This window comes from Ranitomeya imitator, chromosome 5 (assembly GCF_032444005.1).
Source record: "Ranitomeya imitator isolate aRanImi1 chromosome 5, aRanImi1.pri, whole genome shotgun sequence".
NCBI lineage: Eukaryota > Metazoa > Chordata > Amphibia > Anura > Dendrobatidae > Ranitomeya > Ranitomeya imitator.
The window spans coordinates 688,763,630-688,783,586 of NC_091286.1; the positions used below are offsets into that span (position 1 = coordinate 688,763,630).

Here is a 19,957-nt window from a genome sequence, read left to right on the forward strand (position 1 = left end):
TGAATTTCCTGTAATAATTTACAGTCTTGTATTTCTTGTAATAAATCAGTCAAACAATGATGGGAGTTCCAAGCCTATGAAGATGTTACCGTTGATTATCTGTTTTGGACATTTGTGTATTAGTACAGTTGTTTGTGTATTATTTGCTCTTTGCTTTACAATGAATAATTTGCTCCCAAATATATTTCTCCAGTTGTCAGGATCCGTCTCAGGACATCATTCCTTATTCATAGACTATTCTTGGCCACTTATTTTAAGCAGCACGGGATCCTGATTTATAAATCACAGTTGAATCGGAAGGAACAAAATGAGGTTTTCCAAAAATTAACCAATTTGCTTCGAGAGGCAAAGATTTCTCTTAGATTGAAATAACATAGAAAGAAAAATCAATTTCCATGTAGCATGGGTCATATTCTATTACTGCAGCCACCGGGAGAGGATATTATAATGATGCCTCGTTAATACCTATGGTGGAGGAATGCTGAGGCTTCAGATTGTATACCTAGGACTAGATGCCTTGTGCCTTTTGATGGAGGAGGGAGAAAAATATTAAAAAATAACAGGAAAAAGTAATAAATAAAAATTAGCATACTGCTAGACTGGATTAGTGGTAAATTTCCTAATGCTCAACCAAGAGAACAGAATGAATTGGGGTTCACTCAGCTAAGAGCAATATGAATGAAAATCATAACCAAAATTTTGTTTTATGGCCAAATCTTCCACATTTTTCTATGGTATTCCTATTACAGGACCTCAGAGGTGGGGCATGCTCACGTCCCGCCCCTGAGGATCTACACTAACCATACACATACAGACTATCACTTTTGCCCAAAATGTTCTTTTGAAAGGGTCATCTCAGTCCCTGGGTAGTGCACCCAAGTTCCTATTAAAGTGAGTAGTAGCTGATCTGTGTCAGACCACCAAGGATCAGATATCGATGACCTTTTCTAAAATTACAATTCCGGACAACCGATATAAGACCTGCAGAACCTCTAAAAATTACCACAAGGGCATAAGTCCAACCCTTTGGGGTAATTTTTTATGAAATTCACATTAAAAACAAGACTTTTGGAAAGTTTGGCACAAGATGCTGCAATTGTAGCCAGACCCTGGTCGTTTGGGGAGGGTCCTCATAATTAATCCACCCATGTGGGTCTACAAATGGCCCATTTGGAGCATGTTCTGGTCCATTTTATCTGACAATCTTGGGAAAAATATAATTGTTGGAAAAAATATAGGAGGTTGCGGCAATAGATGGGATGTGGTGCTCTAGGAGAAGCAACATACATCAGTATTCTAAATGTGTGGGACGCTGATACAATTTTTTCGTAGGGATCCAGTGTTATGTACGTGGTTGTGGAACCACTGTGCCACGGTCCGGGGAGAGTCTGGAGGGTCATAACTAAGCATGTACCTGACTCCTCGCTAGAGTCCCCAATGGTGGGGATAGACTTGGCTCTAGGTGAACTCCAGATGTCCCTCCAGGACAGACGTTGCAGCTGACCAACATGGGGCACCGGGAAGCAGGACTGGCCAGTAACTGATTAGCGGGATAGTACAGCACAAGCAGGACTGGAACAGGAACACGGGACAGCCAAAGCTCGGGATCACATTTGCAGTTATACAGTTGCAAGTTCAGACTGGGCAGGTAAACAGCAAAGGTACAGGCCAGACGGATCAGGATCGGGACTAGGCACAGGCACTGGGTATAGCAGAGTGGACTGGGACAGGTACAGATAAGGACAGAGTAGACCGGATCAGGAGTACGGGGACCTTACAACTAAGTAGCAAGAAACAAATAGACTAACTAAAGTTGCTAAGGCACCTCCCAATAGGGGAGGGTGCCTTAAAAAAGATTTCTCCCAGCTAATGGCTGGGGACGCCTTTAGCAGCACATGTGCTGGCCCTTTAAGAGTCAGGGAGTGTGCGCTTTTAGCCTGCTCGCAGGAGACTTGCATACCTGGTGCAGGTTTTGTGAGCAGACAGACATGGAGGGAAGGTAAGTACCTTCAGGGAGGGGAGAGAGGACACGTGTAGGGGTCCCAGTGGTGTCTTAACATCCAGTAGCTTAAAAATCACACCTCTGAGTGCAAAATAGCATAGTGTACAATATTAAGAAAAGTATGTGCCCCCTCCTACCTGCCTATTATTGCATATTTGTGAATCTGAATAACTTTCAATTTCCAAATAGAAGAAGAGTATTGATTCATCTAGAAAAAGGGACTGCAGAATAACAATGGAGAGGGTAGGGTGGCAGACAATAAGGCAGTGCGTCCCTCCGAATAACACACTGCCAGGTAATAGGCATTTCCCAGGCTGCAGTCTGTGATACCCCAGCTATCCGCACCCTCGCAGCAGCACAAATATGCCATGATGGATTGTTACATCTGCTGGCTGTATGGCGAGCCGGCCTGGCAGGATAATTGCTTTGTTATGCAAAACACAGGCACTGAATGGAATTGACAGGCTTCACGGCTGCTCCCTCCCTGTGATCTGGACTCATTAAGTCACTAAATTAAATTGACTTTTGATAGATGAAGGCAGCTAATTACTCTGCAAACCCCCAAAAAATGCAGCAAAGTCTCCAGGTATGGTATGTAATGGGCTGAAAGAATAAACACTGATGCATGGCTCCTCATGGGAGTGGAGAGGGCTGGACTATATGAGAAAAAGGGCAAACTGACATCATCTTAGGGCCTTCAACACCCATCAACACGACTCATGTCATAGGCATAGCAATATCCCTGAGTATGACCCAAAAGTCTGGTCCAGGCAGTGGGACCAAGTGGGTCTGACTTCAGAAACCCCTGATATTTTTTTTTTCCTGCAACAGAAACTCTTAAAAATGGCTGACCACATAACACATGACCAACTGGGTAAAAGTCAGAGCCCGGTGTCCGCTTCACCACATAGTAGAGTTTCTAGTAGGGGAACAAAAAGGTATTTTTAAGAGTCGGATCTGCTATTAAAATGTACCAGAGGTGAAACTTCGTGGATGACCCAACTCCCCAAATTTTTCCAAAAAAGGTCAAATGTATACGAAAAAGAGATAATCTATCAAAGGTCGCAGAGTTACATCATAACTTAATATATCAATATTGAAAAGATACTCCAAAACCAATACCTGTGCACACAAACAAAACTGTAGCCCCACCCCCGAGGAGCAAACTCCTAGCCTCCTATTAAGACAGCCAAGTTATGAATATTCCGAGTCACCAAAATCTTCACCAGTGGTTGGAATAGGATATTATTATAATGGTGCTCACTTTTAAAATATGTTTTGTGTCTGTATCTGTCACTTTGGACCCTTATTCACCATTTCTCATGGCTTGTGGGTGTGGCACTGGGATCTGTGAAAAGTTATGCCCTTGTAGCGAGCACCATTCTTTGTCAGTATGGCAACATTGGCAATCTTCAGCTCTGTACTTGTGGAGGTGTTTACTCGGGGGCACAACTACAGAGGATCCAGGGTTCTCTTCCACATGGGACACATCAGTAATATAAATAGTGCATAATAAGGGAGGGCAGTGTTACATGTCACTGAATGCTGGCACAGAAGCTTGTAGTTATTATGCCCCTGTACTTACTTGTTGTACAGGACAATATCCGGGATCCAGATCATCTCAGATGGGACTCGTATGGAGGTGACGTTATCGTAGTCTGCTGGGTTCCAGCGCAGTTTGTAGTCGTTCCATTCCTATGAAAAGATCACAGGTTAGAAACATAAGTCACCTTCTCTGACCATCCGAAAAGTTGTCGGGAGAAGTTTGCCGGGGCAGTGTACTGTGTACTCACATACATTAAAAAATAAAAAAAGACATGAACATATAGAAAAGATTTATCTTCTACTTTCTTGTTCAGTTGAAAGTCTAAAATGCTCATCATTGAATTAAGGGTCAGAAATAGAATAAACCAATCTCAATTAGACACTGCGATATATCAGGGATTCTTGTCATAATATCTAATAGGGAGACCAACATCTGGTTATACAGAGACATACAGAACATATATACTTCCTCCTCAGTAATGGAAGCATTGATCATATCTCTGGAGTGATTGAAAGGCCAAATTATCTGTTAGTCAGAATGTGCTGTTAGAAAATAAACAATTAATTAAATCAAATTTGTGTGTTACATGTACAGTGGGGCAAAAAAGTATTTAGTCAGTCAGCAATAGTGCAAGTTCCACCACTTAAAAAGATGAGAGGCGTCTGTAATTTACATCATAGGTAGACCTCAACTATGGGAGACAAACTGAGAAAAAAAAATCCAGAAAATCACATTGTCTGTTTTTTTATCATTTTATTTGCATATTATGGTGGAAAATAAGTATTTGGTCAGAAACAAACAATCAAGATTTCTGTCTCTCACAGACCTGTAACTTCTTCTTTAAGAGTCTCCTCTTTCCTCCACTCATTACCTGTAGTAATGGCACCTGTTTAAACTTGTTATCAGTATAAAAAGACACCTGTGCACACCCTCAAACAGTCTGACTCCAAACTCCACTATGGTGAAGACCAAAGAGCTGTCAAAGGACACCAGAAACAAAATTGTAGCCCTGCACCAGGCTGGGAAGACTGAATCTGCAATAGCCAACCAGCTTGGAGGGAAGAAATCAACAGTGGGAGCAATAATTAGAAAATGGAAGACATACAAGACCACTGATAATCTCCCTCGATCTGGGGCTCCATGCAAAATCCCACCCCGTGGGGTCAGAATGATCACAAGAACGGTGAACAAAAATCCCAGAACCACGCGGGGGGACCTAGTGAATGAACTGCAGAGAGCTGGGACCAATGTAACAAGGCCTACCATAAGTAACACACTACGCCACCATGGACTCAGATCCTGCAGTGCCAGACGTGTCCCACTGCTTAAGCCAGTACATGTCCGGGCCCGTCTGAAGTTTGCTAGAGAGCATTTGGATGATCCAGAGGAGTTTTGGGAGAATGTCCTATGGTCTGATGAAACCAAACTGGAACTGTTTGGTAGAAACACAACTTGTCGTGTTTGGAGGAAAAAGAATACTGAGTTGCATCCATCAAAACACCATACCTACTGTAAAGCATGGTGGTGGAAACATCATGCTTTGGGGCTGTTTCTCTGCAAAGGGGCCAGGACGACTGATCCGGGTACATGAAAGAATGAATGGGGCCATGTATCGTGAGATTTTGAGTGCAAACCTCCTTCCATCAGCAAGGGCATTGAAGATGAAATGTGGCTGGGTCTTTCAACATGACAATAATCCAAAGCACACCGCCAGGGCAACGAAGGAGTGGCTTCGTTAGAAGCATTTCAAGGTCCTGGAGTGGCCTAGTCAGTCTCCAGATCTCAACCCTATAGAAACCTTTGGAGGGAGTTGAAAGTCCGTGTTGCCAAGTGAAAAGCCAAAAACATCACTGCTCTAGAGGAGATCTGCATGGAGGAATGGGCCAACATACCAACAACAGTGTGTGGCAACCTTGTGAAGACTTACAGAAAACGTTTGACCTCTGTCATTGCCAACAAAAGATATATTACAAAGTATTGAGATGAAATTTTGTTTCTGACCAAATACTTATTTTCCACCATAATATGCAAATAAATTGTTAATAAAACAGACAATGTGATTTTCTGGATTTTTTTTTCTCAGTTTGTCTCCCATAGTTGAGGTCTACCTATGATGTAAATTACAGACGCCTCTCATCTTTTTAAGTGGTGGAACTTGCACTATTGCTGACTGACTAAATACTTTTTTGCCCCACTGTATGTAGATATTCAATATTTACGTGAGTGTTTTTTTTTCATAACACAATATGTGATGTCAAAGCTCACCTCCTCCTCCTCCTGTACAATGACTGATAACACCTCTATATACTCTAAATAACACAGGAACCACCATTAACAATAGGTGATGTCACAGCTCACCTCCTCCTCCTGTACAATGACGGATAACACCTCTATATACAGTAAATAACACAGGAACCACCATTAACAATAGGTGATGTCACAGCTCACCTCCCGCCAAAGTTCGGTAAATGACCAAGTTCACTAAGGGCTATTTCAAACATCAGTGTTTACGGTAGCAGCACGGGTCACAAAACGTCACATGCACACTGATGACACAGGGATAACATCCATCCCTCCCCCCAAAAAACATGGGGTTCCCCTGTATTTTTGATAACCAGCCAGGCACAACTGACAGCTGTGAGCTGCAACCCTCAGCTGTAAGCTTCATCAAGGCTGGTTATCAAGAATAGAGGAGTCCCCACACTGTATTTTTTTATTTATTTAAATAAATAATTTAAAAAAATGCATGGGTTCCCCCCCAATTTTCACAACCAGTCAAGCTAAATCAGACAGCTGGGGGCTGCTATTCTCAGGCTGGTAAGGGGCCTTGGATATTGACCCCCTCCCAGCCTAAAAACATCAGCCCGCAGCCACCCCAGAAAAGGCCCATCTATTAGATGCATCAATTCTGGTGCTTTGCCCGACTCTTCCCACTTGCCCTGTAGCGGTGGCAAGTGGGGTTCATGCAGCGCCCCAGAGACCTGGTCGTTGCAGTAATGTCGCTCTGCCGCTAAGGACGGTGATGTTATGTCTGATTGCACTAAAGGAGTTCACCTGACCAGGTATCACAGTCACCCATTACACTTCACACTCCGGCCACTAGGAGGAGCAAAAGGCACTATGTATTAGGCCACTCCTCACACTTGTAAAACTAGGGGTCAGATAGGAAGTTAGGACAGAACGCAGCCTGGGGAGAGTCCAGGGAGGACCTGTCGGGGGGGGTGGTTCCTGACAGGGGCCTAGCAGAACGAATAGAAAGCAACGGAACCGCGCCTGCACTACCTTGCGGCGGTATCCTAAGAAAGGACAAGAAGAGAAGGATATTGTGGAAAGTGAGAAACGAGATCAAGCACAAAGGAGAGCCAGTAGGAGTCGTGCCCCGAGAACGGCAACTTCCTACTGAGGCGCGTAGCCGGTGACCGGAACCCCGAGGAAGTAACTGACTCTACGCCTTACTTCAAATACCGCAGGACAGTTAATTATAGGTTGGCTGTCTACCATATATCACCTAAGCAGACATAGGGGGCAAGCGTGGAGAGGGGCGTCTCTAGGGTCCCAGAAGAGCTCCGAGCCTTCCCGTCAAACGGGTGCGTCCTATCCAGATAAACTTGGGGGACGGAGAGAGAGAGAGAAAGAGAAAGAACGAGAACAGAAGTTGTGAGGACTATCCCGAATGCTCAGCAGGGAAGAACTACAACACACAGGCGCTAGTGGTGTTTCCACCTACAAAGGGAACTCTGGATGTGCCTTCGGACCGGCCGGTCTCAGACAGCCCTGTCGACAGTGCTCTGGATTGAGGATCCCGAAGCCTTCAGTAAAAGGTAAAGAGACTGCAACCCTGTGTCCTCGTTATTGACTGCGCCTCGCACCATCGCCACCTACACTACTGGGAAGCCCTGGGGATATACTTCACCTGTGGGAAGGCATACCATCTAGCTGCCATTCCATCACCCCAGCGGACCCCGAGCAGCGTCGGTCACCCTGACCGAATACCACAGGTGGCGTCACGAAACCTTAGCCGACTTTCATCACTCCTTTCATTGGACGCCCCTTAGCAGGGTCACGGACCGGGTCCAGCCACCGTGACAACCCTAGAACCGAGACAGAGAGGACCGCTACCGAGTAACCCGCGGCCCTGCGTCTGGGGGCGCTCCATTCACATTTGTGGGGTTGATATCACCTTTGTATTGTCCGATGACATCAAGCCCACAAGTTAGTAATTTGGAGGCGTCGATAAGACATATATATATACAGTGTATATATACTGCCCAGAAGCAAATGTTTTTTCAGACCTGGCACTTATTGCATAGGCTTTGACAGTCTAGGCATCCCACTCCTTAAAAATTTGTGAAGAATGTTTTCCGAGGCTCTCCTCTGTGTCTTCCAGAGTGTATTGCAAAACTTCCTTCTAATTTCATGCAGCCCTTGCACTTAGTGCATAGGCTTTATGAGTTTAGGAGTCCCACTACCTAACAATGATAACAGAATGTGTATGAGCCCTCATTTTTGTCTAATACAGGGTGTATCGGAGTCCCTCTTCCTTCTAATTTTTGGTACTTCTTGCATTGTCCACATAGGCTTTGTGATTTTCAGAGTCCCTATGTTGTTCCTATTCCATTTGAGTGCTGTTTCCATCCATTTCAGCAGTTTTCCTGCCACCCAATCCTCCTGATAGGGTCTTACAGAAAAATGCTTCCGTTGACTTCCATTATACTTGTTACTCGAGTCGAGGGTACGACGTGGTCGATATGAGTACCGGCCAGTCCAGCATTTTACTGCACGATCACCACTAGCTGTTGTCAGGTGAACGGCCCAACTCATGAAAATATTCGAAAAATATACTTAATTTAATCAATCGCTAATCATTTAAGGAACGTCAGGGAATAATTCTGATGACACCATTCTATAGCCAATTAATTTTGTGGTGCTGAAAATTAATACGAGGCTTAAATTTGCTGATTGGCTCGAATTTTCAAGACCCAATGGAGGTTGTAATTACTTGTCTTTCATGCAGGCTTATAGAAAAATTGTGACTTTATTATTTGCTCATCATTAGTAGCTCATCTATAACATCATTTCTTTAGTCTTTTGAGTCTTCAGTATTTTATCATCTTAGGGCGACTAATCAAAAAAACACCAAGTCAGCTCCAATGACGTAATCTTAATTACCCCTGCATCACATACTTCTATAAATCCTCTCTGTGGAAGGTATACAGATTTAGGATTTCTTAGCATATTGACAAGTTTCTGCATGTTTTTCAGACCTGCCTCGTTCTGGCATTAATAAAGCGGCATTCTGTGCCTTTTGCAGTCCCAATGATCTGGAGAGAGACAATCTGTCACACTACCAATTGCCCTGTCTGCATGGTGCCCCCCATTAGTAAAGGAGTTTCAAGGAAGAAGTGAACTTTATAGCATCCACTCATTCGATCTGCAATACGCCCAGTACCACATACAGAAGAACTGCCGCTTCCAAAAGCACCAGAAACCTTTACAGTAGAGTTAGGTGAGGGAGAAGAAGAGGACACTTGGTGTCATGAAGCATCGTCCTCTCGCGCCCCACACTTTCTGTCAGCAACCTTAACTGAACCAAACCTCATAACCCAAAGTGAACTGAATCATCTTGTTAAAGGCTTGGATCTGCTCATGAGTAAGGCTGAGCTCTTAGGTTCCTGGCCACAGCAGTAAGGCTGAGCTCTTAGGTTCCTGGCCACAGCACTAAGGCTGAGCTCTTAGGTTTCTGGCCAGAGCAGAAAGGCTGAGCTCTTAGGTCTAAGGTTACAGCAGTAAGGCTGAGCTCTTAGGTTCTTGGCCACAGCACTAAGGCTGAGCTCTTAGGTTCCTGGCCACAGCACTAAGGCTGAGCTCTTAGGTTTCTGGCCAGAGCAGAAAGGCTGAGCTCTTAGGTCTAAGGTTACAGCAGTAAGGCTGAGCTCTTAGGTTCTTGGCCACAGCACTAAGGCTGAGCTCTTAGGTTTCTGGCCACAGCAGTAAGGCTGAGCTCTTAGGTCTAAGGCTACAGCTGTAAGGCTGACCTCTTAGGTCCCAGGCTACAGCAGTAAAACTGAGCTCTTAGGTCCCAGGCTACAGCAGTAAAACTGAGCTCTTAGGTTCCTGGCTACTGCAGTAAGGCTGAGCTCTTAAGTTTCTGGCTACGGCAGTAAGGCTGAGCTCTTAGGCTCCCGGCTACTGCAGTAAGACTGAGCCGTTAAGTTCCCAGCTACAGCAGTAAGGTGGAGCTATTAGGTTCCTGGCTACAGCAGTAAGGCTGAGCTCTTAGGTTCCTGGCTACTGCAGTAAGGCTGAGCTCTTAGGTTCCTGGCTACTGCAGTAAGGCTGAGCTCTTAGGTTCCTGGCTACTGCAGTAAGGCTGAGCTCTTAGGTTCCTGGCTACTGCAGTAAGGCTGAGCTCTTAGGTTCCTGGCTACTGCAGTAAGGCTGAGCTCTTAGGTTCCTGGCTACTGCAGTAAGGCTGAGCTCTTGCGCTCCCGGCTACTGCAATAAGGCTGAGCTCTTAGGTTCAAAGCTACAGCAGTAAGGCTGAGCTCTTTGGTTCCTGGCTACTGCAGTAAGGCTGAGCTCTTAGGTTCCTGGCTACTGCAGTAAGGCTGAGCTCTTAAGGTACTGTCACACTAGACGATATCGCTAGCGATCCGTGACATTGCAGCGTCATCGCTAGCGATATCGTCCAGTGTGACAGGCAGCAGCGATCAGGCCCCTGCTGTGCTGTCGCTGGTCGGGGAAGAAAGTCCAGAACTTTATTTCGTCGCTGGACTCCCCGTAGACATCGCTGAATCGGCGTGTGTGACACCGATCCAGCGATGTCTTCACTGGTAACCAGGGTAAACATCGGGTAACTAAGCGCAGGGCCGCGCTTAGTAACCCGATGTTTACCCTGGTTACCATCCTAAAGAAAAAAAAAAAACAAACACTACATACTTACCTACAGCCGTCTGTCCTCCAGCGCTGTGCTCTGCTCTCCTCCTGTACTGGCTGTGAGCGTCGGTCAGCCGGAAAGCAGAGCGGTGACGTCACCGCTCTGCTTTCCGGCCGCTGTGCTCACAGTCAGTGCAGGAGGAGAGCAGAGCACAACGCTGGAGGACAGACGGCTGTAGGTAAGTATGTAGCGTTTGTTTTTTTTTTACTTTAGGATGGTAACCAGGGTAAACATCGGGTTACTAAGCGCGGCCCTGCGCTTAGTTACCCGATGTTTACCCTGGTTACCGGCATCGTTGGTCGCTGGAGAGCGGTCTGTGTGACAGCTCTCCAGCGACCAAACAGCGACGCTGCAGCGATCCGGATCGTTGTCGGTATCGCTGCAGCGTCGCTAAGTGTGACGGTACCTTTAGGTTCCTGGCTACTGCAGTAAGGCTGAGCTCTTAGGTTCCTGGCTACTGCAGTAAGGCTGATCTCTTAGGTTCCTGGCTACTGCAGTAAGACTGAGCCCTTAGGTTCCCAGCTACAGCAGTAAGGTGGAGCTATTAGGTTCCCGGCTACAGCAGTAAGGCTGATTTCTTAGGTTCCTGGCTACTGCAGTAGGGCTGATTTCTTAGGTTCCTGGCTACTGCAGTAAGGCTGAGCTCTTAGGCTCCCGACTACAGCTTCGGATTTCTTTGTTCCATAACTGAGATAAAGATGTTGTCCAATATTTCTTCATGGAGAGCAATCTTGTGGCATACAACAACATCGACAGTTTAGTGGAAGCTCTGAAGATAAGTCATAATCAAGGGAAATTGAGACTCTTCATCAATTCAACCAAAAGAAGGCTAAAAACCGTCTTGCTGCATAATGGTAATGCGCTAGCTTCAATTCATATTTGTTCTGCCATACACGTGAAAGAAAGTTATGACAACGTGAAACAGCTGCTGAGGTGCCTGGACTGTGACCAACATTTGTGGCCTCTTTATGGTGACTTAAAGGTGGTTGTCCTCTTACTTGGTCTCCAGGGTTGACACACAAAGTACTTCTGCTCTCTGTGTGTGGGTGGGATAGTCGTGAATGAGAAAATCACTACAATAAGAGACTGTCCTCTCTGACATTCACTTCACCCAGGAAAGAGTAAAAATGTCCAGCATTCGGCACTTGTTGACCTACATAAGATTGTGTTACCACCATGACGTATCAAGTTGGGCCTAATGGAGAACTTTGTGAAAGCAATGCATAAAAATGAAAAAGCATTTAAGCATCTCATGGATAAATTTCCAAGGTTGAGTGAAGCAACGATAAAGTAAGGAGTCTTTACTGGACCTCAGATTCGTAAGCTTCTTCAAGATGAAGAGTTTCTCCATTTGTTGCAGGGCAAGGAAAAGGCTACATGGGTCGTATTCACATTAGCGGTAACTCGTTTTTGTGAAACTCAAGAGCAGATAATTATGCAGAATTGGTGGAAAATCTTCTCAAAACATATAAGGATCTTGACTGTAACATGTCCGTAAATTTTAATTTCTTACATTCGCATCTAGACTTTTTTACCACCAAACTGCAGAGCAGTGAGCGACGAGCACAGTGAGAGATTTCACCAAGATATTGCGGCTGTGGAGAAAAGATATCAATAAAAATGGAGTCCATCAATGCTTGCAGATCACCGTTGGACAATTGTAAGAGACGATCTGATGCCGGAGTACAAGAGACAAGCAAAAAAGAGTTCTAACAGAAACAGGAGCAAATGTTGTAGTGTCATTTCTGTAACTGTTTATAATTTGCGATAGTTTTAGACATGATTTAGTTCTTTGAATTGTTGCTAACTTTCCTCCAAATAAACATCAGAACATCGGTATAACAAAATATTCTGCATCTTTATATTTCCAAAAATAATAATATCTAAAATTACTGAAACTTTTATGCATTAATTATATGTAGTAGTAAAAGGAAAACTCTTTGATATCATAAAAACAAGAGATAACTAAAGATTGTAAATTGTTATTTTGGAATTCAGGAGGTCAAAAACATTGGGAAATGGCTCATTCCACAGCGCTTTACAGACATTATTGACACTGTCCCCATCGGGGTTCACAATCTATATTCCCTATCAGTATGTCTGTGTTGTGTGGGACGAAACCATCGGAAACACAGAGAGAACATACAAACTCCTCTGGTTATCCTTAGTGGGATTTAAGCCTAGAATGCAATTATTATAATACTGTCCCATAACTACAGCAGGTATGGAAATTATTCAGACCCATTTACATTTTTCACTCTTTGTTTCATTGCAGCCATTTGGTAAATTTAAAAAAAATAATTTTTTTTCTTTTTTTTCTCATTAGTGTACACTCTGCACCCCATCTTGACTGAAAAAAACAAATGTAGAAATTTTTGCAAATTTAATAAAAAAGAAACACTGAAATATCACATGGTCATAAGTCTTCAGCCCCTTTGCTCAGACACTCATATGTAAGTCCCATGCTGTCCATTTCCTTGTGATCCTCCTTGAGATGGTTCTACTCCTTCATTGGAGTCCAGCTGTGTGTAATTAAACTGATAGGACTTGATTTGGAGCGGCGCACACCTGTCTATATAAGACCTCACAGCTCACAATGCATGTCAGACCAAATGAGAATCATGAGGCCAAAGGAACTGGCCAAGGAGCTCAGAGACAGAATTGTGGCAAGGCACAGAACTGGCCAAGGTTACAGCAGAATTTCTGCAGGACTCAAGGTTCCTAAGAGCACAGTGGCCTCCATAATCATTAAATGGAAGAAATTTGGGACCACCAGAAGTCTTCCTAGACCTGGCCGTCCAGCCAAACTGAGCAATCGTGGGAGAAGAGCCTTGGTGAGAGAGGTAAAGAAGAACCTCAAGATCACTGTGGCTGAGCTCCAGAGATGCAGTAGGGAGATGGGAGAAAGTTCCACAAAGTCAACTATCACTGCAGCCCTCCACCAGTCAGGCTTTTATGGCAGAGTGGCCTGACGGAAGCCTCTCCTCAGTGCAAGACATATGAAAGCTGCATAGAGTTTGCTAAAAAACACATGAAGGACTCCAGACTATGAGAAATAAGATTCCCTGGTCTGATGAGATGAAGATAGACCTTTTTGGTGATAAGTCTAAGCGGTATGTGTGGAGAAAACCAGGCACTGCTCAACACCTGACCAATACAATCCCAACAGTGAAACATGGTGGTGGCAGCATCATGCTATGGGGGTGTATTAGGACTGTGCATGTCTTGTCTCCCCCTTTGATGTGGTCTCTGGCGGTGAGCCCACATCAAAGTCGTGACATGTCAGCGGTTTTGTACAGCTGACATGTGTGCGCAATAGCGGCACGTGGAATCGCGATCCACCTGCCGCTATTAACTAGTTAAATGTCGCTGTCAAACGCTGACAGCAGCATTTAACTACCGTTTCTTGATCGCCCCCACGTAAGGGCAATGGGGTACTCGGTACCGGGTCCTTCAGTTCCCTCAGTGGGGATGTTACGGTGGCCCGACCCGGACCGTGGCCCTATGAGGGGCGCCCAATAAAAGGCAGAGTTCGTAGATAACGGTAGTGTTCGTGACGCCACCTGTGGTATTTGGTCAGGGTGACCGATGCTGCTTAGGGGTCTGCTGGGGTGATGGAATGGCAGTTAGATGGTAGACCTTCTCTCAGGTGAAGTATATCCCCAGGGCTTCCCGGAAGTGTAGATGGTGATGGTGGATGGTGCAAGACGCAGTGAATAACGAGGACACAAAGGGTGCATTCTCTTTACCTTTACTGAAGGCTTCAGCATCCACAGTCCAGAGTGCCGGATGACAGGTAGGCAGAGACCGGCCAGTCTGATGGCAGTTCCAGAGTCCCCTTATCCAGGTGGAAATCAGTAGCCTTCCCCTTGCGCACAGTAACGTAGTAGGTCCCTACTTGCATTAGCTACCATAAGGTCCTCACTGTTGTTACTTCTCTCTCTCTGTCCCCCAGATGGATAGGACATAACCCGTATGACGGTGGTGGCCTGAGGCTATTTTATAGGGACCCTAGCGTCTCCCCTCCTCCACGTTGCCACCTTGTCTGCTTAGGTGTTTAGGTCAGACAGCCAACTTGAAATCGACTGCCCTGCCGGTCTCTGAAGTAAAGCGTAGAGTCTATTACTCCCTCGGTGTTCCGGCCACCGGATCTACGCTCAGATGGAGGCAGCCTGCTTCTAGCTGGTCTCCCACTGTTGTTTCACTCCTGTTGCTATGACTTCTGTGCTCACTCACTACGGCACACTTCCTTTCCTGTCCGTTCTTAGGAGGCTGCCGCATGGGTTGCAGGCGCAGCTCCGTGTCCTTCCTACTGAGCCGCTGATGTTCTTTCTTGTTCCTCTGTCCGCCTGACAGGAATTCCCTGGGCCGAGCCCAGTCTGCCTCTCTCCCTCTCCTCCTGGCTCCAACTCCAACTATCTCCTTCTCCCTCCAGTCAGCTTCTCCCTCACTTCCTAACCAACCCCCAGTTTTATCCAAATGTGAGGAGTGGCCTAATAGATAGAACCTTTTGCTCCCCCTGGTGGCCGGCGTGTGAAGTGTGTGTGTAGCTGTGATACCTGGCAGGGTGAACACCTTTGGTGCCATCAGATATAACATCGCTACCCCTGGTGGAAGAACGACATTACTGCAACGACCAGGACTCTGGGGCGCTGCACTTCCGGCCGCGCAGCCGGAAATGCTCGCATCACGACCCCCGTCACATGATCGGGGGTCAGCGATGCGTCGGCATGACAACCTGAGGTCTCCTTGAGACCTCTATGGTTGTTGATGCCGGCTTGCTGTGAGCGCCACCCTGTGGTCGGCGTTCATAGCAAGCCTGTAATTCAGCTACATAGCAGCGATCTGATGATAATATAACTACTGATTCTGCCCCAGTTCGGAGGAGCGCAGTGGTTCAGTACGTGAGTTTGCTTTTTGCTTTATGTTAGCACCGCTGTGGCTCATTAGTACCATGTTTGACAGGTTCTTTATATGAGACGTCATTTGTGAATGATTATTCATACAACAGATTGTTTATAGAAATCGTTACCAATCGTTACTTATTGATCAAACATCAATCGATTATTAGCTTGCTTGTCACTGGCGGATTTTATGCTCTTAACCAATCTGCTAGAAACCATCCTTTATCCTCAGGACGGACAGTCTCTTAGGCATCACTGTGCCTGTCGCTTGTAATAGGAATTGAGTGGAGGGAGCAATCACATGTACGTAAACCATCACGTTACAGGGCCTGTCCTGGGTTTATATATTGATGTCCTTTCCTTCAGATTGGTCATCAAAGGGGATGAGTTGACCAATGGATGTTCGAGTTCATCAAGGTGCCCACTTCCCTTATACAGATCAGTAAGCATGTCAAAGATATTCCATAACTTTCTAGAATGGTAACACCAGGTGTCAGTGGTGTAAAATGGGAGGACAATTGGGGGTTTCCCTGGGCACCAAATTCAATGGTGGTCTCAAATTTCTCCTGCCCCCCCCCCACACACACACACACTGCGGTTTCATCTTGTAGGGGTACAGTGCAAGTTTGAGGACTAATGAAACCAGGGGCTTCTCTAAGATCTTGTCGGTCGTGTAGGCTCCTACACAGGGTACAGAAGTCAATTTGAGTTTTTCATCCGCTGCGGCGCTCTGTTTAAGCAGCGACTGAGACTCTCCAGCAGCTCCCTGGCCCTTCTATCACTTGCAACTAGGGTTAGGGCTTAGGTTAAGGAGGGTACAAGTGTTAGGTCTCTGATTACGACTAGGGTTGGGGCTAGGAATAGGGTTGGGTCTATTACATTGGCTAGGGCTCAGATTAAGATGAGGACTAGGTTTAGGATTATGATTAGGGTCAGCAATAAAGTTAGGTCTATTACTATAGTAAGGGCTCAGATTAAGTTGAGGACTAGTTTTAGGTCTATGAATACAACTAAGTTTAGGGCTAGCAGTAAACATAGGTCTCTTACTATGGTTAGGGGTCAGGCTCAGTTGAGGATTAGAGCTAGCGCTTAGGTTAGGGGGAGGAGTAGGGTTATGTCTATGTTTAGGACTAGGGTTAGCACTTGGGTTTGGGTCTATTACTATGGTTACGGCTAAGGTTAAGGAAAGGACTATGATTAGGTTTATGATTAGGACTAGAGTTAGGCTAGGACTAGAGTTGGGTCTGGTTATGGTACAATGATAAGGGTTTGAGTTAAGGATGAGGACTATGATTAAGTATTTGATTAGGACTAGGGTTAGGGCTAAGACTTGGGCTATGTCTAATACTATGGTTAGGTTTTGGGTTAAGGTGAAGACAAGTATGAAGTCTATGATTAAGGCTAAGACTAGGGTGAGGTTTATTATTATAGTTGGGGTTCAAGGTAAGGATGAGGACTGGGGTTTGGTGTATGCTTAGGACTAGGGTTAGGGCTAGGACTAGGGTTAGGTCTATTACTATGTTCATGTCTCTAGTTAAGATCAGGACTAGGCTTAGGTCTCTGATTAGAGCTAGGACTGAGGTTAGATCTATTAATATCGTTAGGGCTCAGGTTAAGGTAACGACTAGGGTTAGAACTAGGTCTAGGGTTAGGGCTAGGCCTACGGTTAGGTCTATTACTATGTTCATGTCTCTAATTAAGGTCAGGACTAGGCTTAGGTCTATGATTAGGACTAAGGATAGATTTTTTTAATATGGTTAGAGCTCGGGTTAAGGTAAGGACTAGGGTCAAAACTAGGTCTAGGGTTAGGGCTAGAACTGAAATTAGGGTTAGGGCTAGGACTGGGTATAGTATGAGCACTGGGATTAGGGTTATAAATATGGTTAGAGATAGTCCTAGTTTTAGGGTTAGGATTAGGTGTAGGGCTAGTATAATAAAGTAGTTATATTAAATGGAAAACAAACAATAGAACACAACAGTAAAAGTTCAAAACCTCTGGGTAACAATAAGCACATGATAGAACATACGTGTAGCAATATTTTTTTTTTATAGGGGAGAACAGCTAGTAAAAAACAAAACAAAAAAAGACCATTACCCTCATTGACAATACAAAATAGAGTCAAGACACATAATATAAATCAGAAGAAAAGATACGTGACCAACAGCTTGCTGATGGTTTCCAACTACCAACTTAGTTTCTTCTTTATGTGAAAGAGCAAAATGAACTGGAAAAACCACGAGACTTACCTGCTTCAGCCACACGTTAGTCGTCATCATTTGGTTTTTCTCATCCTGCAGAAAAACAAAAATAAAGTCAAGGGGCTAAATATGTGACCGTAAATTGCAAATTCAGACCCAATGGGTTGAGGGGGTCCCTGTACGACCCATCAAGGTTATCCCACGTGCCAAGCGATGTCCGGGGCTCCATCATATGAATAGATGACGTTCTCTAGATGTAGCGAGTAGGGTTGAGCGACTTTTAGTTTTTCAGGGTCGAGTCGGGTTTCACGAAACCCGACTTTCTCAAAAGTCGGGTCGAGTGAAATCGGCCGATCCTATTGAAAAGTCGGGGTCGGGGATCGGCTGAAACTCGAAACCCAATGAAAGTCTATGGGGTTTTTTTTTTTTTACATTTCCTTCAGGGCGATATAGCAGAAAAGTCGGTAATTCAATTACCGGCTTTTCATTTCTCCTGCCAAAACCCGACATGATATGAGACATGGTTTACATACAGTAAACCATGTCATATCCCCCTTTTTTTTTGCATATTCCACACTACTAATGTTAGTAGTGTGTATATGCAAAATTTCGGCGCTCTAGCTATTAAATTTAAGGGTTAAATCGCGGAAAAAATTGGCGTGGGCTCCCGCGCAATTTTCTCCGCCAGAGTAGTAAAGCCAGTGGTCTTACAATCTAAAATGAGGTGGGGGAGATACAAAGTACAGGTGTGTATTTACAATGATGTATTTACAATGATGGTCCAGCCATCTTCATGGAGTGGAAGATGCACCTATTCTGGCACTTGGCCACTCTCTTCCCATTCCCATGTAGCGGTGGGATATGGGGTAATGAAGGGTTAATGTCACCTTGCTATTGTAAGGTGACATTAAGCCAGATTAATAATGGAGAGGCGTCAATTCTGACACCTATCCATTATTAATCCAATTGTATGAAAGAGTTAAAAAAAAACCACACACATTATTAAAAAGTATTTTAATGAAATAAACACACCGTTTGTTGTAATATTTTATTGTACGCTCAATCCACTGGCTGAAGACCCTCGCTCTGTAACAAATAAAAAATAATAAACCAACAATATACATACCTTCCGTAGATCTGTAACGTCCCATGATGTAAATCCATCTGAAGGGGTTAAAATATTTTACAGCCAGGAGCTCTGCTAATGCAGCGCTGCTCGTGGCTGTAAACCCCAGCGAATGAAGGTAATGTAGGTCAATGACCTGTAGTTACCTTCATTCGCGGTGATGTGCCCCCTGCTGGATGTCCCTGGAGCGTGGGAAAAGTTCCCAAGCTCGAGGTCATATGAGGACATCCAGCAGGGGGCGCATCACCGCGAATGAAGGTAACTATAGGTCATTGACCTACATTACCTTCATTCGCTGGGGTTTACAGCCACAAGCACAGCTGCATTAGCAGAGCTTGTGGCTGTAAAATATTTTAACCCCTTCAGATGGATTTACAACGTGGGACGTTACAGATCTATGGAAGGTATGGATATTGTTGGTTTATTATTTTTTATTTGTTACAGAGCAAGGGTCTTCAGTGAGTGGATTGAGCGTACAATAAAATATTAAAACAACCTGTGTTTTTATTTCATTAAAATACTTTTTAATAATGTGTGTGTGTTTTTTTTAACCATTTAATGCAAAATGATTAATAATGGATAGGTGTCAGAATTGACGACTCTCCATTATTAATCTGGCTTAATGTCACCTTACAATAGCAAGGTGACATTAACCCTTCATTACCCCATATCCCACCACTACACGGGAATGGGAAGAGAGTGGCCAAGTGCCAGAATAGGCACATCTTCCAGATGTGCCTTTTCTGGGGTGGCTGGGGGCAGATGTTTTTAGCCAGGGGGGGCCAAAAACCATGGACCCTCTCTAGGCTATTAATATCTGCCCTCAGTCACTGGCTTTACTACTCTGGCGGAGAAAATTGCGCGGGAGCCCACATCAATTTTTTCAGCGATTTAACCCTTAAATTGCTGAAAGCTATTAAATGTAAGGGTTAAAGGCAATTTAAGGGTTAAATCGCTGAAAAAATTGACGTGGGCTCCCGCGCAATTTTCTCCGCCAGAGTAGTAAAGCCAGTGACTGAGGGCAGATATTAATAGCCTAGAGACGCCTCGCCATTATTAATCTGGCTTAATGTCACCTTACAATAGCAAGGTGGCATTAACCTTTCATTACCCCATATCCCACCGCTACACAGGAATGGGAAGAGAGAGGCCAAGTGCCAGAATTGGCGCATCTTCCAGATGTGCCTTTTCTGGGGTGGCTGGGGGCAGGTGTTTTTAGCCAGGGGGGGGGGGGGGCAATAAC

At 44.9% G+C, this 19,957-nt stretch overlaps 1 protein-coding gene across 3 annotated transcripts in view; it reads right to left on the reverse strand.

Annotated features, from left to right (window-relative positions):
* Positions 1 to 19,957, reverse strand: part of CHRNA2 (cholinergic receptor nicotinic alpha 2 subunit) — a 145,753-nt gene that overhangs the window by 9,269 nt on the left and 116,527 nt on the right. For all 3 annotated transcript variants that reach the window (XM_069728442.1, XM_069728443.1, XM_069728444.1), the window contains 2 exons: positions 17,637 to 17,681; positions 3,588 to 3,697 (listed from right to left, as the gene is read on the reverse strand). In XM_069728442.1, the coding sequence (XP_069584543.1) occupies positions 3,588 to 3,697; positions 17,637 to 17,681 (155 nt within the window). The remainder of the gene's footprint in view (positions 1 to 3,587; positions 3,698 to 17,636; positions 17,682 to 19,957) is intronic.